The sequence below is a fragment of the Macaca mulatta genome, chromosome 2, assembly GCF_049350105.2.
Source record: "Macaca mulatta isolate MMU2019108-1 chromosome 2, T2T-MMU8v2.0, whole genome shotgun sequence".
Classification (NCBI taxonomy): domain Eukaryota; kingdom Metazoa; phylum Chordata; class Mammalia; order Primates; family Cercopithecidae; genus Macaca; species Macaca mulatta.
Window position 1 is genome coordinate 95,387,326 of NC_133407.1, and position 15,748 is coordinate 95,403,073.

General features: G+C 41.3%; 1 protein-coding gene and 1 long non-coding RNA gene across 5 annotated transcripts in view; one reads left to right on the top strand and one right to left on the bottom strand.

Moving 5' to 3' along the window:
- MCF2L2 (MCF.2 cell line derived transforming sequence-like 2) overlaps window positions 1–15,748 on the bottom strand; it is a 253,443-nt gene that overhangs the window by 90,903 nt on the left and 146,792 nt on the right. For all 4 annotated transcript variants that reach the window (XR_013413675.1, XR_013413674.1, XM_028843884.2 and 1 more), the window contains 2 exons: window positions 15,292–15,392; window positions 3,121–3,206 (listed from right to left, as the gene is read on the bottom strand). Coding sequence is in view for 2 of the 4 variants with exons in the window: in XM_028843884.2 (XP_028699717.2) it covers window positions 3,121–3,206; window positions 15,292–15,392 (187 nt within the window). In the remaining 2 variants the exon portion in view is untranslated. The remainder of the gene's footprint in view (window positions 1–3,120; window positions 3,207–15,291; window positions 15,393–15,748) is intronic.
- LOC114676306 (uncharacterized) overlaps window positions 12,153–15,748 on the top strand; it is a 31,700-nt gene continuing 28,104 nt past the window's right edge. Inside the window, exons 1-2 of the long non-coding RNA XR_013413687.1 lie at window positions 12,153–12,349; window positions 13,751–14,010. This is a non-coding gene — a long non-coding RNA (uncharacterized LOC114676306). The remainder of the gene's footprint in view (window positions 12,350–13,750; window positions 14,011–15,748) is intronic.

A 15,748-nucleotide genomic window follows, 5' to 3' on the forward strand; every position in this document is an offset into this window, starting at 1 on the left:
TACTTTCCATTGTCTTACAGTTGCCTGCAGTATTCAGTAACATGCTGTACAGGTTTGTAGCCCAGGAGCAATAGGCTCTACCATATAGCTAGGTGTCTAGTAGGCTATTCCATCTAGGTTCTCGTATGTATACCCTGGGATGTTTGCATGTCCATGTGGTCACCTAAAGATACATTTCTTGGCTGGGCGCAGTGGTTCACGCCTGTAATCCCAGCACTTTGGGAGGCCGAGGCAGGTGGACCACCTGAGGTCAGGAGTTTGAGACCAGCCTGGCCAACATGGTGAAACCCTGTCTCTATTAAAAATACAAAAATTAGCCGGGTGTGGTGGCACACACCAGTAATCCCAGCTACTCGGGAGGCTCAGGCAGGAGAATTGCATGAACCTGGGAGAGGGAGGTTGCAGTGAGCCGAGATTGTGCCACTGCACTCCAACCTGGACGACAGAGCAAGACTCTGTCTCAAAAAAAAAAAAAAAAAAAAAAAAAAAAAAGCATTTCTCAGAATTTATCCTCATTGTTAAGCAATGCATGACTATAATCTGTTGAGAGAGGGAAGAAATCACCTCTAGTTACAGTGCCTTAAGATACCATTTGCAAAAGTTACGTTTTCCTTTTCTTTGATACTGTTAGCTGTCTGAAATACAGTCAGTTTTAACCCTAATCTCTTAATATCAGGAATGCCCTTACACCTACTTCGGAGTGTTTGGTGCTTCGATATATTTGCATGTAGTGTGCTCTCATCTGTTTTTTACCAGATTCCTGCTCAGTTCTTCACATAGCATATTGTGTAACTCAATATATATTTAAAACTTGTAAGCATCTGAATTATTTGGTTATGGTAGAACTTTTTACTTGCAAGGCATGGTAGGAGTGTTTGTAGTTGGTACTAAAATGTGATGACTTGGAAGAATTAATTAATGACCTATATTTGGGGACTTTAATTGGATGCTATAGCTGCAACGAGAATAGAACCAGAGAACTCTTGATATGCAAGGTTATTCATTCTGCGATAATAATGGGAGGAATATTCGATGTCTCTTTGAGCCCATTTTCCTTCCAATCACTTCTACATTCTGCAGTGATACAGTCCTTAATAATAGCTTTCATTACAATATTCCTTTACTCCAGACCTCAAAGACTCCTTACTGCCTCCAGCATCAAATCTAAACTCTTTTACCTGGTTTTCAAGGCCCTCTGTAATCTTTTCCTCCTTCAAGATAAAAAGCTTGGTTTTTATCACTGCCACTATTATCTATCATAATGTCATTCGTGACCCTACCTTGCTTAAGTTGGTTTCCCTTGCCAAGAACACCGCTTTTTCTATACCTGCTGAAATTTTGGAAACCCAGTTCTACCTTCTCTCTTCCCTTAAGCATCTCTTCCTTCCCTCCTCCCCAAATTTATACTTAGTCACATATATTATTGTACTACCTACTAATCATTCCATGCGTGTTTTTACTAGCTATAAGTTCTGAAGGCAACCATGCCTTGCACAGTGTCCACTTAGGATTCTGAATAATAAATCATCTCCCAAAAATCTGAAAGCTTTCTATATACCAAGCAAATTTGTATTAGTTATGCAGCAAAACTCAAATCTATAGAATCAAAAAGGAATAAGGAAATACAGATTAAACAGTTGCAGCAAAGACTGGTGATCTTAAGGTATTTATTCAAAGCTGGTGGTAGAACAAAAACAGTCTTACAGATTCTACCTCTTGATTAACTCAGTGGCTAATTTTGCCTTTTCTCGAAGTTCTTTTGCAAGAAGGTAAAGATATTTTTGTTTCATTAGTTAAGTGCTGTAACTTTATTCCTTTGTGTTTCTCATAAGAAGTATGATTTGGCAGTCTGCCATAAGTTTTTTGGTTTTTTTCTTCCTCTTTGAGACAGGGTCTTGCTCTGTCACCCAGGCTGCAGCGCAGCTGTGTGATCACAGTTTAGCTTACCGCAGACTTAGCCTCCTGGGCTCAAGTAATCTTCTCACCTCAGTCTCCTGAGTAGCTGAGACTACAGGTGCACCCCACCACACCCCGATAAGTGTTTTAACTTCTTGTGGAGATGGGGTCTCACTATGTTGCTCAGGCTGGTCTCAAGCTCTTGGGCCCGAGCAATCCTCCTACCTCAGTCTCCCAAAGTGTTGGAAAGTGTTGGGATTACAGACACGAGCCACCACACCTGGCCTGTTATAAGTTAATACAATAATTCATCAACTAACTTAAAGAACACTAAGACTCTTATAAAAGTAGGTATGAGTTTTAGTAAAAGTATTAAAAGATAAACTGTCACTTAAGGAAAACTAGAGAACATATCAATGCCAAATGGTGTTTTTCAGAGGTGATACCATTCAACACTCACATGTTGAACTGGGCCATTCGTTATAACTCCAGGACACATGTCAATCAGTAAGAGCCCACATGTTTCTCTGAATACACCGTAAGCGAAAGAATATAAAGTAGTCTAGTTAACATTATGTTTAATCAAGAAGCACGTTCCTAAAGATGTTTGTTCATTCATTCTACAGACATTTTTCAGAGGCCTGCTAAGAGTCAAGCATTATGATAGACACCATGGATAAAAGCAGCTTACAACTCAAACAGTGTGGGTATAAATAATGTGACTAGCACTAGAACAGGTGTCATGATGGGGATTCTGAGTATAAATATTTTTTTAAAAATAAATTTTCCTGTATATTTTTGGCTTTTACCTCCTTAATTTAGGCTTTCTGAATGGCACAGCATTTCTGAGGATGCAAACACCTTTCTACAGAGCAAAAACAGCATTTGTATAAATTGTGTCTTTGGGGAACCAAGAGACTTTAAATGTGTTTAAACCAATAATTCAGTCAATATCAACATTAGCTTACATGTAATATTCTCTTAATAGCCCAATTTTTTAAAACACCGTATTCTTAGAAGTTTGGTTTCTAAGATGTCACTTTAAGCTCTTTTGCTTGTTGCTTTTGTGGGATTCACAAGGTTTGTTCTCAGGTACATAAATGAAGGTTAGTATAGAGGATAAATATTATGATTCTCATCTGGGAAAGACAGGTGCTGAGATGTAAAAGAGAGGATCCTCGCCACCCGTGCCCCCACCCCGCACCCACGGATCTGCAGTCTTACCTGCGGGGAGAAAGGTCTCCGAGCCTGGCCTGCTGCTCCAGCTCAGGGTTCCCCCTTTCATGACGGCTTGCAAAGATTTCTTCATTCTGAAGTGAAAGAAATTTTGTTAAGATTTGATATTGTGGGGACCTCCTAACCTATATTTTTCTCTCTCCCAATTTCTGTGTTTGATTTTGGTTTTGATTCCCTCGATAAGCAAAATAACCAGTTTCTCATGCCGCTCTTCCTTGGGTTTTTCCCAGCCGCTCTGTGGATCCATTATGGTTTTGCCCTTTTTGGCTTCCTTTAGGCACACTAAAAACTCATTCCCAAAAGCAGGTATCGGCCGGGCATGGTGGCGGGTGCCTGTAATCCTAGCTACTTGGGAGGCTGAGGCAGGAGAATTGCTTGAACCTGGGAGGTGGAGGTTGCAGTGAGCTGAGATGGCGCCACTGCACTCCAGCCTCAGCAACAGAGCGAGACGCCATATCAAAAAAAGAAAAAAATAAAAAAACAAAAAACAGGTGTCCTTTCCCCTTAATCATGAAGGGCTATTCACACTGTACTCATAAGTGATTCATAAGAGGACAGTAAAGCGATCATTGCATTCAGCATCTCCTTTTTTTTTTTTCTCGTAAGAAATCAAGGTCTGGAAAAGTTGCACTCGTCCTAAGACCAGAAAGTGCTGGAGGCAGAGATGAGGTAAGCCCAGTGTAGGCTTTCACAGAGGTGTGATAACAAGTCTAACTAAAGACGTGCCTGGGGTACTAGTTTTGCCAATTCAGCTCTAAAACAATATGGCAATCTTATATTCCAAGTGTGTGTGTGTGTGTGTGTGTATGTGTATATATGTGTGTGTGTGTATATATGTGTGTGTATATATATATGTGTGTGTGTGTATATATATACACACGTTTTCCTTTTAAAATAGGATGCCACTCCCATAAGAATCTAAATTTTAGTTCCTTCTATTATATATATCTGGCCAGGGACCAGATAATATTTTTCATGTGTCAATATATAAAAGTTGGCCGGGTGCAGTGGCTCATGCCTGTAATCCCAGCACTTTAGAAGGTGGAGGTCAGTGGATCATTTGAGGTCAGGGGTTCAAGACCAGCCTAGCCAACATGGTGAAACCCCGTCTCTATTAAAAATACAAAAATTAGCCAGGCATGGTGGCAGGCACTGGTAATCCAGCTATTTGGGAGGCTAAGGCAGGAGAATCACTTGAGCCTGGGAGGCGGAGGTTGCAATGAGCCGAGATTGTACCACTGCACTCCAGTCTGGGCAACAGAGTGAGACCTTGTCTCAAAAGAAAAAGAAAAAAAAAATATATATATATATATATGTGTGTATATATATATGTGTATATATATATGTGTATTTTATATATGTGTGTGTGTGTGTGTATATATATATATAAGTCCCAGGATTCAAATTCGAACCAGTTCCAGGATTCAAATTCAGTCTAATTATTTTCACCACACTACCAAAAAGTCTTTCTTCACATTTTCTATATAAAGTTGAACTAATTAATATAGCAGTGAATGTTACATTGTATCCTTTTGCAGTTTCTCATCTATGACATTACTATGCCCAAACTCCCTACTGAACTTTGAACTCAGTCTTACTCATCTTTGGATCACCAGCGTGTAATACAGGCCCTTCATAAAGGGTGACCATTATTACTAACAAAATTTCCTCTCACTGTGAAACCTGCTCCCAATTATAAAATGAATTGTGCTCTTTCGAACTCTGTTGATCTATTGTATGTGGGGTGGATTGTAGAGTCTTATTTCATAATAACCTAATGATGGAAAAATAACAATGATTCAGGTGTAGGTAATGGACCTTGTCATCTTTTACATTGAATGATGACATCTCCCTAATTTATAGATTTTGTCATGCATGAGATGCCCTCAGGAGCTTGCAGGAATGCCTTGGCACGTTGCTCTTGCTGACATGTGTCAGACGCTTGGTGTGGGGGTAGAGGGAGTCTCCTCTGCCAAGCAAGTCTAATGGAATATAACACTGGTGCCATTGAGGATGCAATGGGAAGGACCCACAGCAGATCCAGAGACTGCATTCATGAAAGCTGCACTGTATACCAATGTTTTACTAAGGTGTAGACAGATTAGTTGTGTTCTAGCATAGTGGCTTTCAGCCTGACCACAACTCACAAGAAGTACATCATAACACACACACACACATACACACACATAAACATTTTTTCATTTACATCGTAACTGATGAGATATCTTTTATTTTTATGTTTAATTTTAATTTTATTTTATTTTATTGAGATGAAAGGTGAATTGTAGCCAAATTACTTTTAGGAAATTTTAAAATTATACATTTTGAAAGATCTAGGAGGAAGAGAGCATATTCAAGTAAAAGCTTTCTTTTATTCAAATAGTAGACAAAAATATTGACCATAGAAACTCAGCAATTGCTGCTGTATTTCTTAGTGAGGGATTCCTTATGAGCTCCATTGAATGATAAAAGGATACTCTTCTAAAGCAGAGCAACAATCGTTTTTTGTGACACTGCATCCTTTTTCCCTTCCTTCACCCTGAATTTCCCCTAGGGTATACCTAGGAGACGGAGGGCTGGCAGCCAGCTGGTGCTGTGAAAGGGAAGTCACTCATGCCTGCCCTGTCTGGAGGCCAATCAGGCGGAACAGCCCCTCTCCCCTTATGGTCATTTTATCCTGAAGAAAAAGGGTGGCAAAAAGATGGCAAAGAAGATTGCTGATCACAGATCACTGTTACAAATATAACAGCTGGCCGGGCGCGGTGGCTCACGCCTGGAATCCCAACACTTTGGGAGGTCGAGGCGAGCGGATCACGAGGTCAGGAGTTCAAGACCAGCCTGACCAACAAGGTGAAAACCCGTCTCTACTAAAAACACAAAAATTAGCCGGGCATAGTGGCGCATGCCTGTGGTCCCAGCTACTCAGGAGGCTGAGGCAGGAGAATCACTTGAACCCAGAGGTGGAGGTTGAGTGAGCTGAGATTGTGCCACTGCACTCCAGCCTGGGTAACAGAGCAAGATTCCATCTCAAAAAGGTTGGGGCGGGGGTGGCAATGAAGGCAGGGAACTGCTCTGGGTCCAACTCCCCTCACATACACCCAACCCCCATATCCACCCCACAAACCTCCACCTCCCCACTTCCAGCCTCTCTCCAGTTTCAAAGTGACGCCAACCAACACACAGGCTCTCCAGGAGCACCTTGAATGGTAACTTCTTACATTTTCTCATTACACTTATAATCTAATTGTTTTCTCCCCTATATTTTTAAGAAATACATGCTCTCAAAATTGAATTTTGAGGAATTTCATAAAAAAAAAAAAGTTTTGTTTTCAGTTTCTCTAAAGGACACAGAAACCTTTTTCAAACTCATACTGTGAAAAGTCCCAATAGCTAATTTTCAATCGATTATTGAAATTGTTTTTTTTCTTCACTAAAGGGGAGATAGCAACTTTGAACGAAATTAAATTAACTTTTTCCCAAAGTTAAATGATTTTACTTTGTGATTTTAGGAATGTGTAGAAAGCGATTTCAGTTCCAACTCTTAAAGTAAGGCTATCTGGGCTGGGCGCGGTGGCTCACACCTGTAATCCCAGTGCTTTGGGAGGCCGAGGTGGGCAGATCACCTGAGGTCAGGAGTTTGAGACCAGCCCGGCCAACATGGTGAAACCCTGTCTCTACTACAAATACAAAATTAGCTGGCATAGTGATGCGCGCCTATACTCCCAGCTACTCAGGAGGCTGAGGCAGGAGAATCGCTTGAACCCAGGAGGCGGAGGTTGCAGTGAGCTGAGATCGTGCCACCACACTCTAGTCTGGGCAGCAGAGTAAGACTCTGTTAAAAACAAAACAAAACAAAACAAAACAAACAAAAAAAACCAAGGGTATCTGGTAATTTAAGGTAAAAGTATTATTTACTATTATGATCACTTTCCTTAAAAACAGGAGCTATTGGCCGGGCGTGGTGGCTCACGCCTGCAATCCCCGCACTTTGGGAGGCCGAGGCAGGCGGATCACAAGGTCAGGAGATCGAGACCACGGTGAAACCCCGTCTCTACTAAAAATACAAAAAATTAGCCAGGTGCGGTGGCGGGCGCCTGTAGTCCCAGCTACTCAGGAGGCTGAGGCAGGAGAATGGCATGAACCCGGGAGGCGGAGCTTGCAGTGAGCCAAGATTGTGCCACTGCACTCCAGCCTGGGTGACAGAGTGAGACTGTCTCAAAAAAAAAACAAAAACAAAAAACAAACAAAAAAAAAAGAAAAACAGGAGCTATTAGGCCCAATTCTGAGGAGAGAATAAAAAGTAGATTTCAAGCACCCGTACCACCTTCTTCATTTAAAGAATGACAATAAAATGTTAAAGGTTTAGCATTTTCTGGCATTGTAAATTTAATTAATTAATTATGTAAATTATGGAAATGAGAAATAAAATGAAAAGGTATGTCACGTAAGAATCAATAATTATCAAAATGTTCTCTACCAAATGGGATGCAGGAGAGGATAGTGAGAAAAAGGAAAGGAAAAGGAAGGGAAGGAAATAAAGGCAAAGGTATTTACCCACAGCCTGAGTCCAGGGTGTTCTACACCATGCAGCCCCAGAGTGAAAAATACTAGCCTCAGGAATGAGTGGCTCTGTCTTCCTCTCCACAGCTGATGGGAAAAAGAGGGGAACCCTCAACTGTTTGTTTTGAGATTCACTGGGTTTTGATATGGAGAACAGGAAGAGACTCTATCCTAGCAGTGCATTCACAGCTGGTTTGTCTGCCCTATTTGCTCTACCCTAGCACTTCTTTTCCTACTTTCCATTTTCACTGCCTGCAAAAGCCACTGCAATATTACTTTGGAAAACTGGGCAGTCTGTCCCTTTTTTAAAACCGCAACTATTTCCAGGAGAGTTAAAGGGCTTTCAGACTGCCCATCATTCATGCATTGTGGTGAACTAGCTCAGATTGCCTCTACCTTTAGTCCAGATCAGCTGTCTTGGGAGGGGGGCTTCCTGGAGGAAAGGACGAGGAGAGGAAGGTTTTAGGACATTGTATAGACTGAATCCCCTTTGGAGGGGAACGGCAGACTTGAGGAACAAGCCTCAGTGTTCCTGAGGCTTTGTGGAAATGAGAAATGAATAGAGAAAGGTAAGAGACTGGATCCTAAATGCAATTTTGCCTATTTCAAAATTTTCAGATGGTCTTTTTTTTTTTAGACAAGGTCTTGCTCTGTTACCCAGGCTGAAGGAGAGTGGTGTGATCATAGCTTCCTGAAGCTTGCAGCCTCAAACTCCTGAGCTCAAGCGATCATCCTGCTTCAGCCTCCCAAAGCACTGGGATTACAGGCGTGAGCCACCACCCCCAGCTTCAGGGTCTTTTTAATCCGAGATCTTAAATTTCCCAGCTACCATTGTTAGTAATTAATTCAATTCACTTGCTGGTTAAATTGGCTTTTATAGACTGGACTAATACTCTAAACACTATTGGTAATAGTTTGTTTTCAGGAAAAACATCTTATAAAACTGACTGCAAATGTTTTAACAATGATTTGCAAATATGTAATTCTGTTTAAAATATCAGGAAGTGAGAAACATGTTATGTGATAACTTTTGCCCATTCCCAAACCAAGAAAATGTAAAGGAAGTAAGTGTGCCAAGGCCACTGAAAAGAAGCTGCCCATACATCTTGAATCTTCTCAGGCTGTTTGGTTTCATCTGATTTTAAGCTCCATGGATAAATTTCATTGTAACAATTTTTATGTCTGTAAATCTTAACCTATAAATAAAATCACAAATCAGAAAAGTACTTTATTAGGCCAGTCTTTGTCCCAGCAAATTTGGTCCAAAGCTAGTTTACAAATAATTGCCACACAGCTACAAGGCCAGTGGGTTGACTATCCTAGCATCAATGGTGTGGGCAGGGCTGCAGCCTCTGGGGCAGCATTAGCCCCACTGACAGAGGGTATAGGGTGCTCTTATCAATCTATGAGACCCCAGCCCCAACCTGGACTCAGCTGTCATAAGCCTTTCCTTCTTACTGTTCCTCCTAAGTACTTTATCCAGCCAACAAATTCATCCCATGAGGAATCCAAGATGGAAACCTCGAAGCTGTCTTTAATATCATGCTTCCTCCCCCTACCTTCTCTGCCTTGATCCGTTCCTTCATTCTACACATTTCCTCCAATAGTCGTGTTCTAGGCACTAGAGAGAACGTTTCAGTCAATGGGTATAATTTCTGCTCATCTCTTTTTGCCACGGCTACTAGTAAGCTCTCACCACTGATGTCTCAGCCAACTGTGACAACTGCCAGAGGCTGGTCAGCCTGCCTGCCTTCATCTAACCTGCTCTTCAGTGTCTACCAGAGTCAGCTTCCTAATACACAGGTGCCCTCCTCCTCCTGTCAACATTCCTCAACGACAGCCTCAGTAAACTGTCTCTCATCTACCTTCCCAGCATTCTTGAGCCATTCCCAGGACAGCCTAGGCCCTTTAGACCTCTGAGATGTTATACCCTTCTTCATTCTGGAATGCCCTTCTCTGTCTTACCCACCTTTCAGAGTTCTAGTTATTCTTTTTTTTTTTTTTTTGAGACGGAGTCTCGCTCTGTCACCTAGGCTGGAGAGCAGTGGCGCCATCTTGGCTCACTGCAACCTCTGCCTCCCGGGCTCAAGTGATTCTCCTGCCTCAGCCTCCCAAGTAGCTGGGATTACAAGTGCCTGCTGCCATGCCCAGCTAATTTTTGTATTTTTAGTAGAGACAGGGTTTCACCATGTTGGTCAGGCTGGTCTCAAACTCCTCACCTCAGGTGATCCACCTGCCTCAGCCTCCCAAAGTGCTGGGATTACAGGTGCAAGCCACCACGCACAGCCCTATTTATTCTTTAGAGTTGAATTCAAATGCCACCTCCTTTGAAAGCCATCCTTGATGTCCTTGTGAGGAATTGCTTTCTCTACCACCTTATATATTCCTTTTACTGTAGAAATGTCATTCTGCTATATATTATAAATTATTAGAAATATGTTGTTTCCCCCATGAAAGTTTCAAGTTTCCTGAGTTTAGGCCTGATGATACAATCATTTTCATATAACCCATAGCAATTGCCTTAATATATATTAAATTGAGCTGAATAAGCCATGTACCCAGTTGGACCCACCAAATATTTCAGTGATGTCATTTTTTTATTGGTGAAAGAGCAAGGCCAATGGTGATCTTAATGTTATTCTCTCTTTCATCTTATTCAGCTCCCTCAACAAAAATACATTTCCTAGCTTAATGTAATCACCACCTCACTCCCCTGAACTTCAGACCCTATGCTAGCCTGAGAAATCCAGATCAAACATAATGAGTTCTCCTTTATCCCAAGTCCTCATGGCCTATAAATGTAACCTCTAGGACAATGTTACAAAAAGTGAGATCTTTATACCACCTGCATTCTTGTCACCAAACGTGTAAGTTCAAAATTCAGATTCTGAGTGCAGTGGCTCACGCCTGTAATCCCAGCACTTTGGGAGGCTGAGCCAGGGGATCACCTGAGGTCAGGAGTTCAAGACCAGCCTGGGCAACATGGTGAAACCCTGCCTCTACCAGAAATACAAAAATTAGCCAGGCGTGGTGATGGGCCTCTGTAATCCCAGCTACTCTGGAGACTGAGGCAGGAGAATCAATTGAACCTGGCTGAGATCACTCCATGGCACTCCAGCCTGGGCAACAAAGTGAGACTCCGTCTCAAAAAAAAAAAAAAATCAGATTCCGGGACCCAACCCTACACTTCCCTAATTAGAATCTCAGAGAGTGGGGCCCTGGGAATCTACATAATTCATAAGCTTCTCAGAGCTGTGGTACACAGGAAACCATGAGAATCCTTGTTCTGGAAACTTCAGAGAACTTGGCTGGGGGCTACCCCAGGATTTGGTAGAGTCCCTGAATCTCCTGTTAGCTCTGACACTGACTAGACTTCAAATATCATAGAAGGCAAGCACTGAAATGTGTTTATAATTCTACAGTTTTCTTGTTGAGAATCAGAAATATTAATAAAAACTTCTGGAAGTCAAAGTAATAAGAAGACAAGGAACTGAATTTAGTCCTTGATCTGTTATCATTTGGCAGTAAGGTACATATTCAACAACAGGATCATTCTGTATAAGCCCCAAATCTGACCTTCTTTCACCTTCTTTTCATCTTTCACACTGACCATTCTGTCTTTTAAACACAGGATTAAATGAGGAACTAAAATTCACCAAGAACCTGCTAGGTATCAGGTACAGTGCAAGTTGCTTTCCACACATTTCTCATTTAATCAGCCACCTGTGAAATTGCTATGATTTATCACCATTTGGCAGAAAAGGACATTTAGGGCACAAGAGATTAAATAAGCTGCTGGTTGGGTACATTAAGTATTAATAAATAATCGGATAGATAAGTTAGGTAGTTAAGTAAGCTGCCAGATTAGTAAACAGCTAGTTTCAAATCCCACCTACAACATTTACTAGTTGCATGACCCTTGGGGAAACTCAGCCTCTGAGTCTCGTGGCACTGTTGATAAAACGGAAAACATCATCCTCACAAGGTTCTGAGGACTAGAGATGGACTCAGGTACACACAGCACCCAGTACAACGTCTGGCCTTCAGTCAATGATAACAACCCTCCACTCACCTCTCCATTCCCTTCCAGCTCCTGCATTCAAAAACTTTTATTTATTTATTTTTAATTTAGGAGGCTCTTTGCTCAGAATCCTGAAAAGGCTTCTGTTACTTTACTTTTTTTTTTTCAACCTCTGGGAGCACAGAATAGGCTTCTGCTCCTTTAAATAACTTTAACAGGCACCAAGGAACACTGTTAGCTCTTTCTTAATTCTGTAGGTACACATTTAGGAAAAAGAAATGGTTAGCCTCTGACTTATTTCCAGCTTACAAAAAGGCTGTGATGTTGGCAGCCCGGGAAAAGTAGTTCCCGTGAGTCATGCTTTCAGCTTCCAGCCAGTGAAGAACAGGAAATAGTTACATCACTATCGCCAAAAAACACAGCGAATCGCTTCCACCACAGGGCTTTCCCAGATGACGTCAGTGAGCTGAGCACAGGGCATCACTCTTGCCAGATGGCCCCGGAAGAGTCTCAGCTGCCCTGTCAAGTTTAGCTTCTCAAGTTCCCCAGAACCAGCACGGCAAGGATCATCCCTCCAGAAAAGGAAATGATTTCTCTGATCGTGATCAAACCATGTCATGATTTCAGTTGTAGGTGGTGAGTATCAGTGACTGTATTATACATGGTTTTGGTTCACAGTTACTTTTTTTTCTCTGCATACTTACTCTCAAGGGCAAAGGGGTGGCATTTATCACAATGTTATGATTCACTCTGCTAGACTGGCTGTGTTTCATTTCATCTTTGAGTTCTAGACCTAAGGCCAAAAGGATGTCAGAATTGCCACCCAGAGTTAGATGCATGCTCTATGCATCCTGGTCATCTCTCTTGGACAGCGGCCACTAAACACAAGCTGCAATGATTATTGTTGATGTAGTCAACTGATTTGTCCCCCTTTTAATAATCCATGATCCACACAGACATGAATCTAAACCTTTTTTTTTGAACCTATCTTTTTCTTACTAGTTTTCTTATGTATTTTGGAATAACAATTTCTCTGGTTATAATACACAATGTGTGAAACACTAACTGCATTTATTGGTCCTAAATTCATTCCTAAGTCTAGGATTTGGGGATTTAGTGCACAAATCCACTTTCTTCCTGCTCATGTTGTTCATGACTTTATGGATTCTGCTTACATTTCCTTCCATAGCCTTGGTCTTTCTAAGCAGAAATCTGACCAGCCTCTGTTCCTACTCTGCTTCCTCCACCACCTTGACTGTTAACATATGCTGTTGTGGGAAACGCTTTTCATTAAATATGCAACAAATCAACAATAAGGAAGAAAACAACTAAAGCACAGAAGGATGATTTTAACATGGACTTGTGCTTGTTTAACAGTACCCATACTGTTTGGTGAGTTGCCTAAATACAGAGGGAGATGGCATCTTAACAGGATGGGTTTGGAGTCTGAATTAAATAAACAACATGGCAAAAGAAGGAAGAAACCAAAAGTTGGGTGACCAGGGCTTCTTGGATTCTACTCAACACTTTCCACACCAACAGGCCTCCGATTCTATCCCCACTGCTGCTCCTATACTGTCTATGTTTTTCTTTTACAACAACAACAAAAAACCATAGAACTTGTTTACTGTTCACAATAATTGAAATAAATCACTCTAATTTGGATTCCTTTATATGAGAACTTCCATATGCTTAAAACTCCCGTAGCATCTTTATAGTGTGCAGGTCATAAATATGTTGTCTGAAGATGGGCAAAGTAGGTCATAGAGATAGGAAGTGAGTTCATGTCATGTTGTGAGTCAGTGGCAACAGAATATGAGCTCAGGGGCCAAATCTGAGCTCTGATCATGTGACACAGTCCTCACCTTCAGAGATGACACTCTCCCAGAAGTCCAGGGTGCAGAAATGGAGAGGCTGATGTTCACTTTTGAAGAGGACCACAATGAAACCCTTTTAACATTACTTAATGATTCCACAGACCTCCTGGGTGTTAAATCAGGTGAATCTATTTTTAAAAATTGCTATTTACTTTTTTAGGTGGCTGATCAAGACAGTATGAAATTTCATACAGTTTCCTAACTTGAGAAAACATGGTGATGCAATTCCTCCAACCAGAAGGGATTTATGGACAGCAGTGGCTAGGTCCTAATCTGCCCTGAATACAGGATGACTGCACAGATTCGCAGATGGACGCAGCTTTCTCTCTAAGAAAAGTCTGCTGAGAACCCTCGTTCCCGCTCTCTTTCTGCCTCCAAGAAGAAAAGCCTAAAACTCACTTTCTTCCAGACTCTTTAAAGGTCAGTGGAGTTCCCGTGGGGTTCATATTCAGACGCTTTGGGGATTGATGATGGATCATAAATGTTGCTGAAGCTCATTTGAGCCCCTGGCCTCATGGTTTCAGAACCAGTCAACCAGTCAAATATTTAATTTTCAGGGAGGCAGGGGAAGGGAACCCCTCCAGGGGTTGCTATGCAGCAACATATATTCACAATTCACAATTAATTATACTTCAGTTTCTCAATGTATGTTACTTTAAAATTATACAGTGCTTAGCAATTTTCAAATTTTCATTTCATGCTCAAAATATTTTCAGGACGTAGCTATTGTTATACCCATTTGTACAAGCAAGAAACTGAGGTTTCAAGAGGTTATGTTGCTTAAACCCAGATCTGCCTGATTCCAAACCTTATGCTTTTTTTAAACTTCTATTTTGAAATAATTATATTAAGTCACATGAGGTTGCAAAGAAATGGAAAGTCTCATGTCCCCTTTCTCCAAACCTCCTCCAATATTAACATCTAAGAAACTGACACTGGCACAATCCACAGAGCCTATTAAGCGTTCACCAGTTATTCACGCACTTGTGTGTGTGCATGTGTGTGTGCAGCTCTATGCAATTTTGTCATGCTCTTTTTTTTTTTTTTTTTGAGACGTGGTTTCGCCCTGTTGAACAGGCTGGAGTGCAGCAGCACAATCTTGGCTCACCATAACTGCCACCTTCCAGTTTCAAGTGATTCTCCTGCCTCAGCCTCCCAAGTGGCTGAGACTACAGGCGTCCGCCACCACGCTCATCTAATTTTTGTATTTTTAGTAGAGATGGGGTTTCCCCATGTTTGCCGGATGGTCTCAAACTCCTGACTTCGTGATCCGCCCGCCTCGGCCTCCCAAAGTGCTGGGATTACAGGTGTGAACCATCGCGCTCAGCCTGTCATGCTCTTTTTATACATGAACCATATACTGTTCTACCAATTTTAAATATGAAGTCAGATTACAGAAATAAATAAAATGATTTTTCTTTTACTACAACAGTACCTACCGATAATTACATACACAACCAAATTTCATTTCTAGCTGTCATTAAGAAGAAAGAAAAGGATGAAAAGAAAAAAAATCCTATAAACCCCAGTTCTTGAAAGCATTAGTCTGTGCTATGTGCCTTGATGGGCTTATCTTCTGGAGGTGACAATAGGTACAGATTAAGGAAATATGGAAATATGATTTGTTGATTTATTGATAATTATGACAGCAATCTTCTCTCTTGTCAGAAAGTTCCATAAGTAAAATAAAGGTAATTTTACCTTGACTTCAAATTTAGTCTCATCGTCTTCCTTTCTCCGGGAGTTCAACTCTGTCTCTGTATAAGGTTCCTCAGACGTTCTCAGAGGAGGAGCTAGAGGGACTAAGAAAACCTGCCATTAATTTGGTTATTTGACTTATAAATTATAACTCAGAGCACTTTGTCTGACTTGGACAAATAGCTGGACCATGTCAATGTGGTTAACTAAAAAAGCTCAGTTGAGCTGCTGCACTGATTTCCCAGGTGGTGGATGAAATTGGAGGTGAAGGAGAGACACAGAAAAGAAATAGAATCCTTGACTCCAGGGACTTGACATTTCAGCAGAAGAGAAAAAAGTCACACCCAGCACCGTACGAAACATCAAACTACAATAAATCTATAAATATAGTAATGTGGTAAAGAACAGTAGATTTTCTGTCATTCCCATTTTTAAGACTCAGCTAAAAGGTCACTTTCGG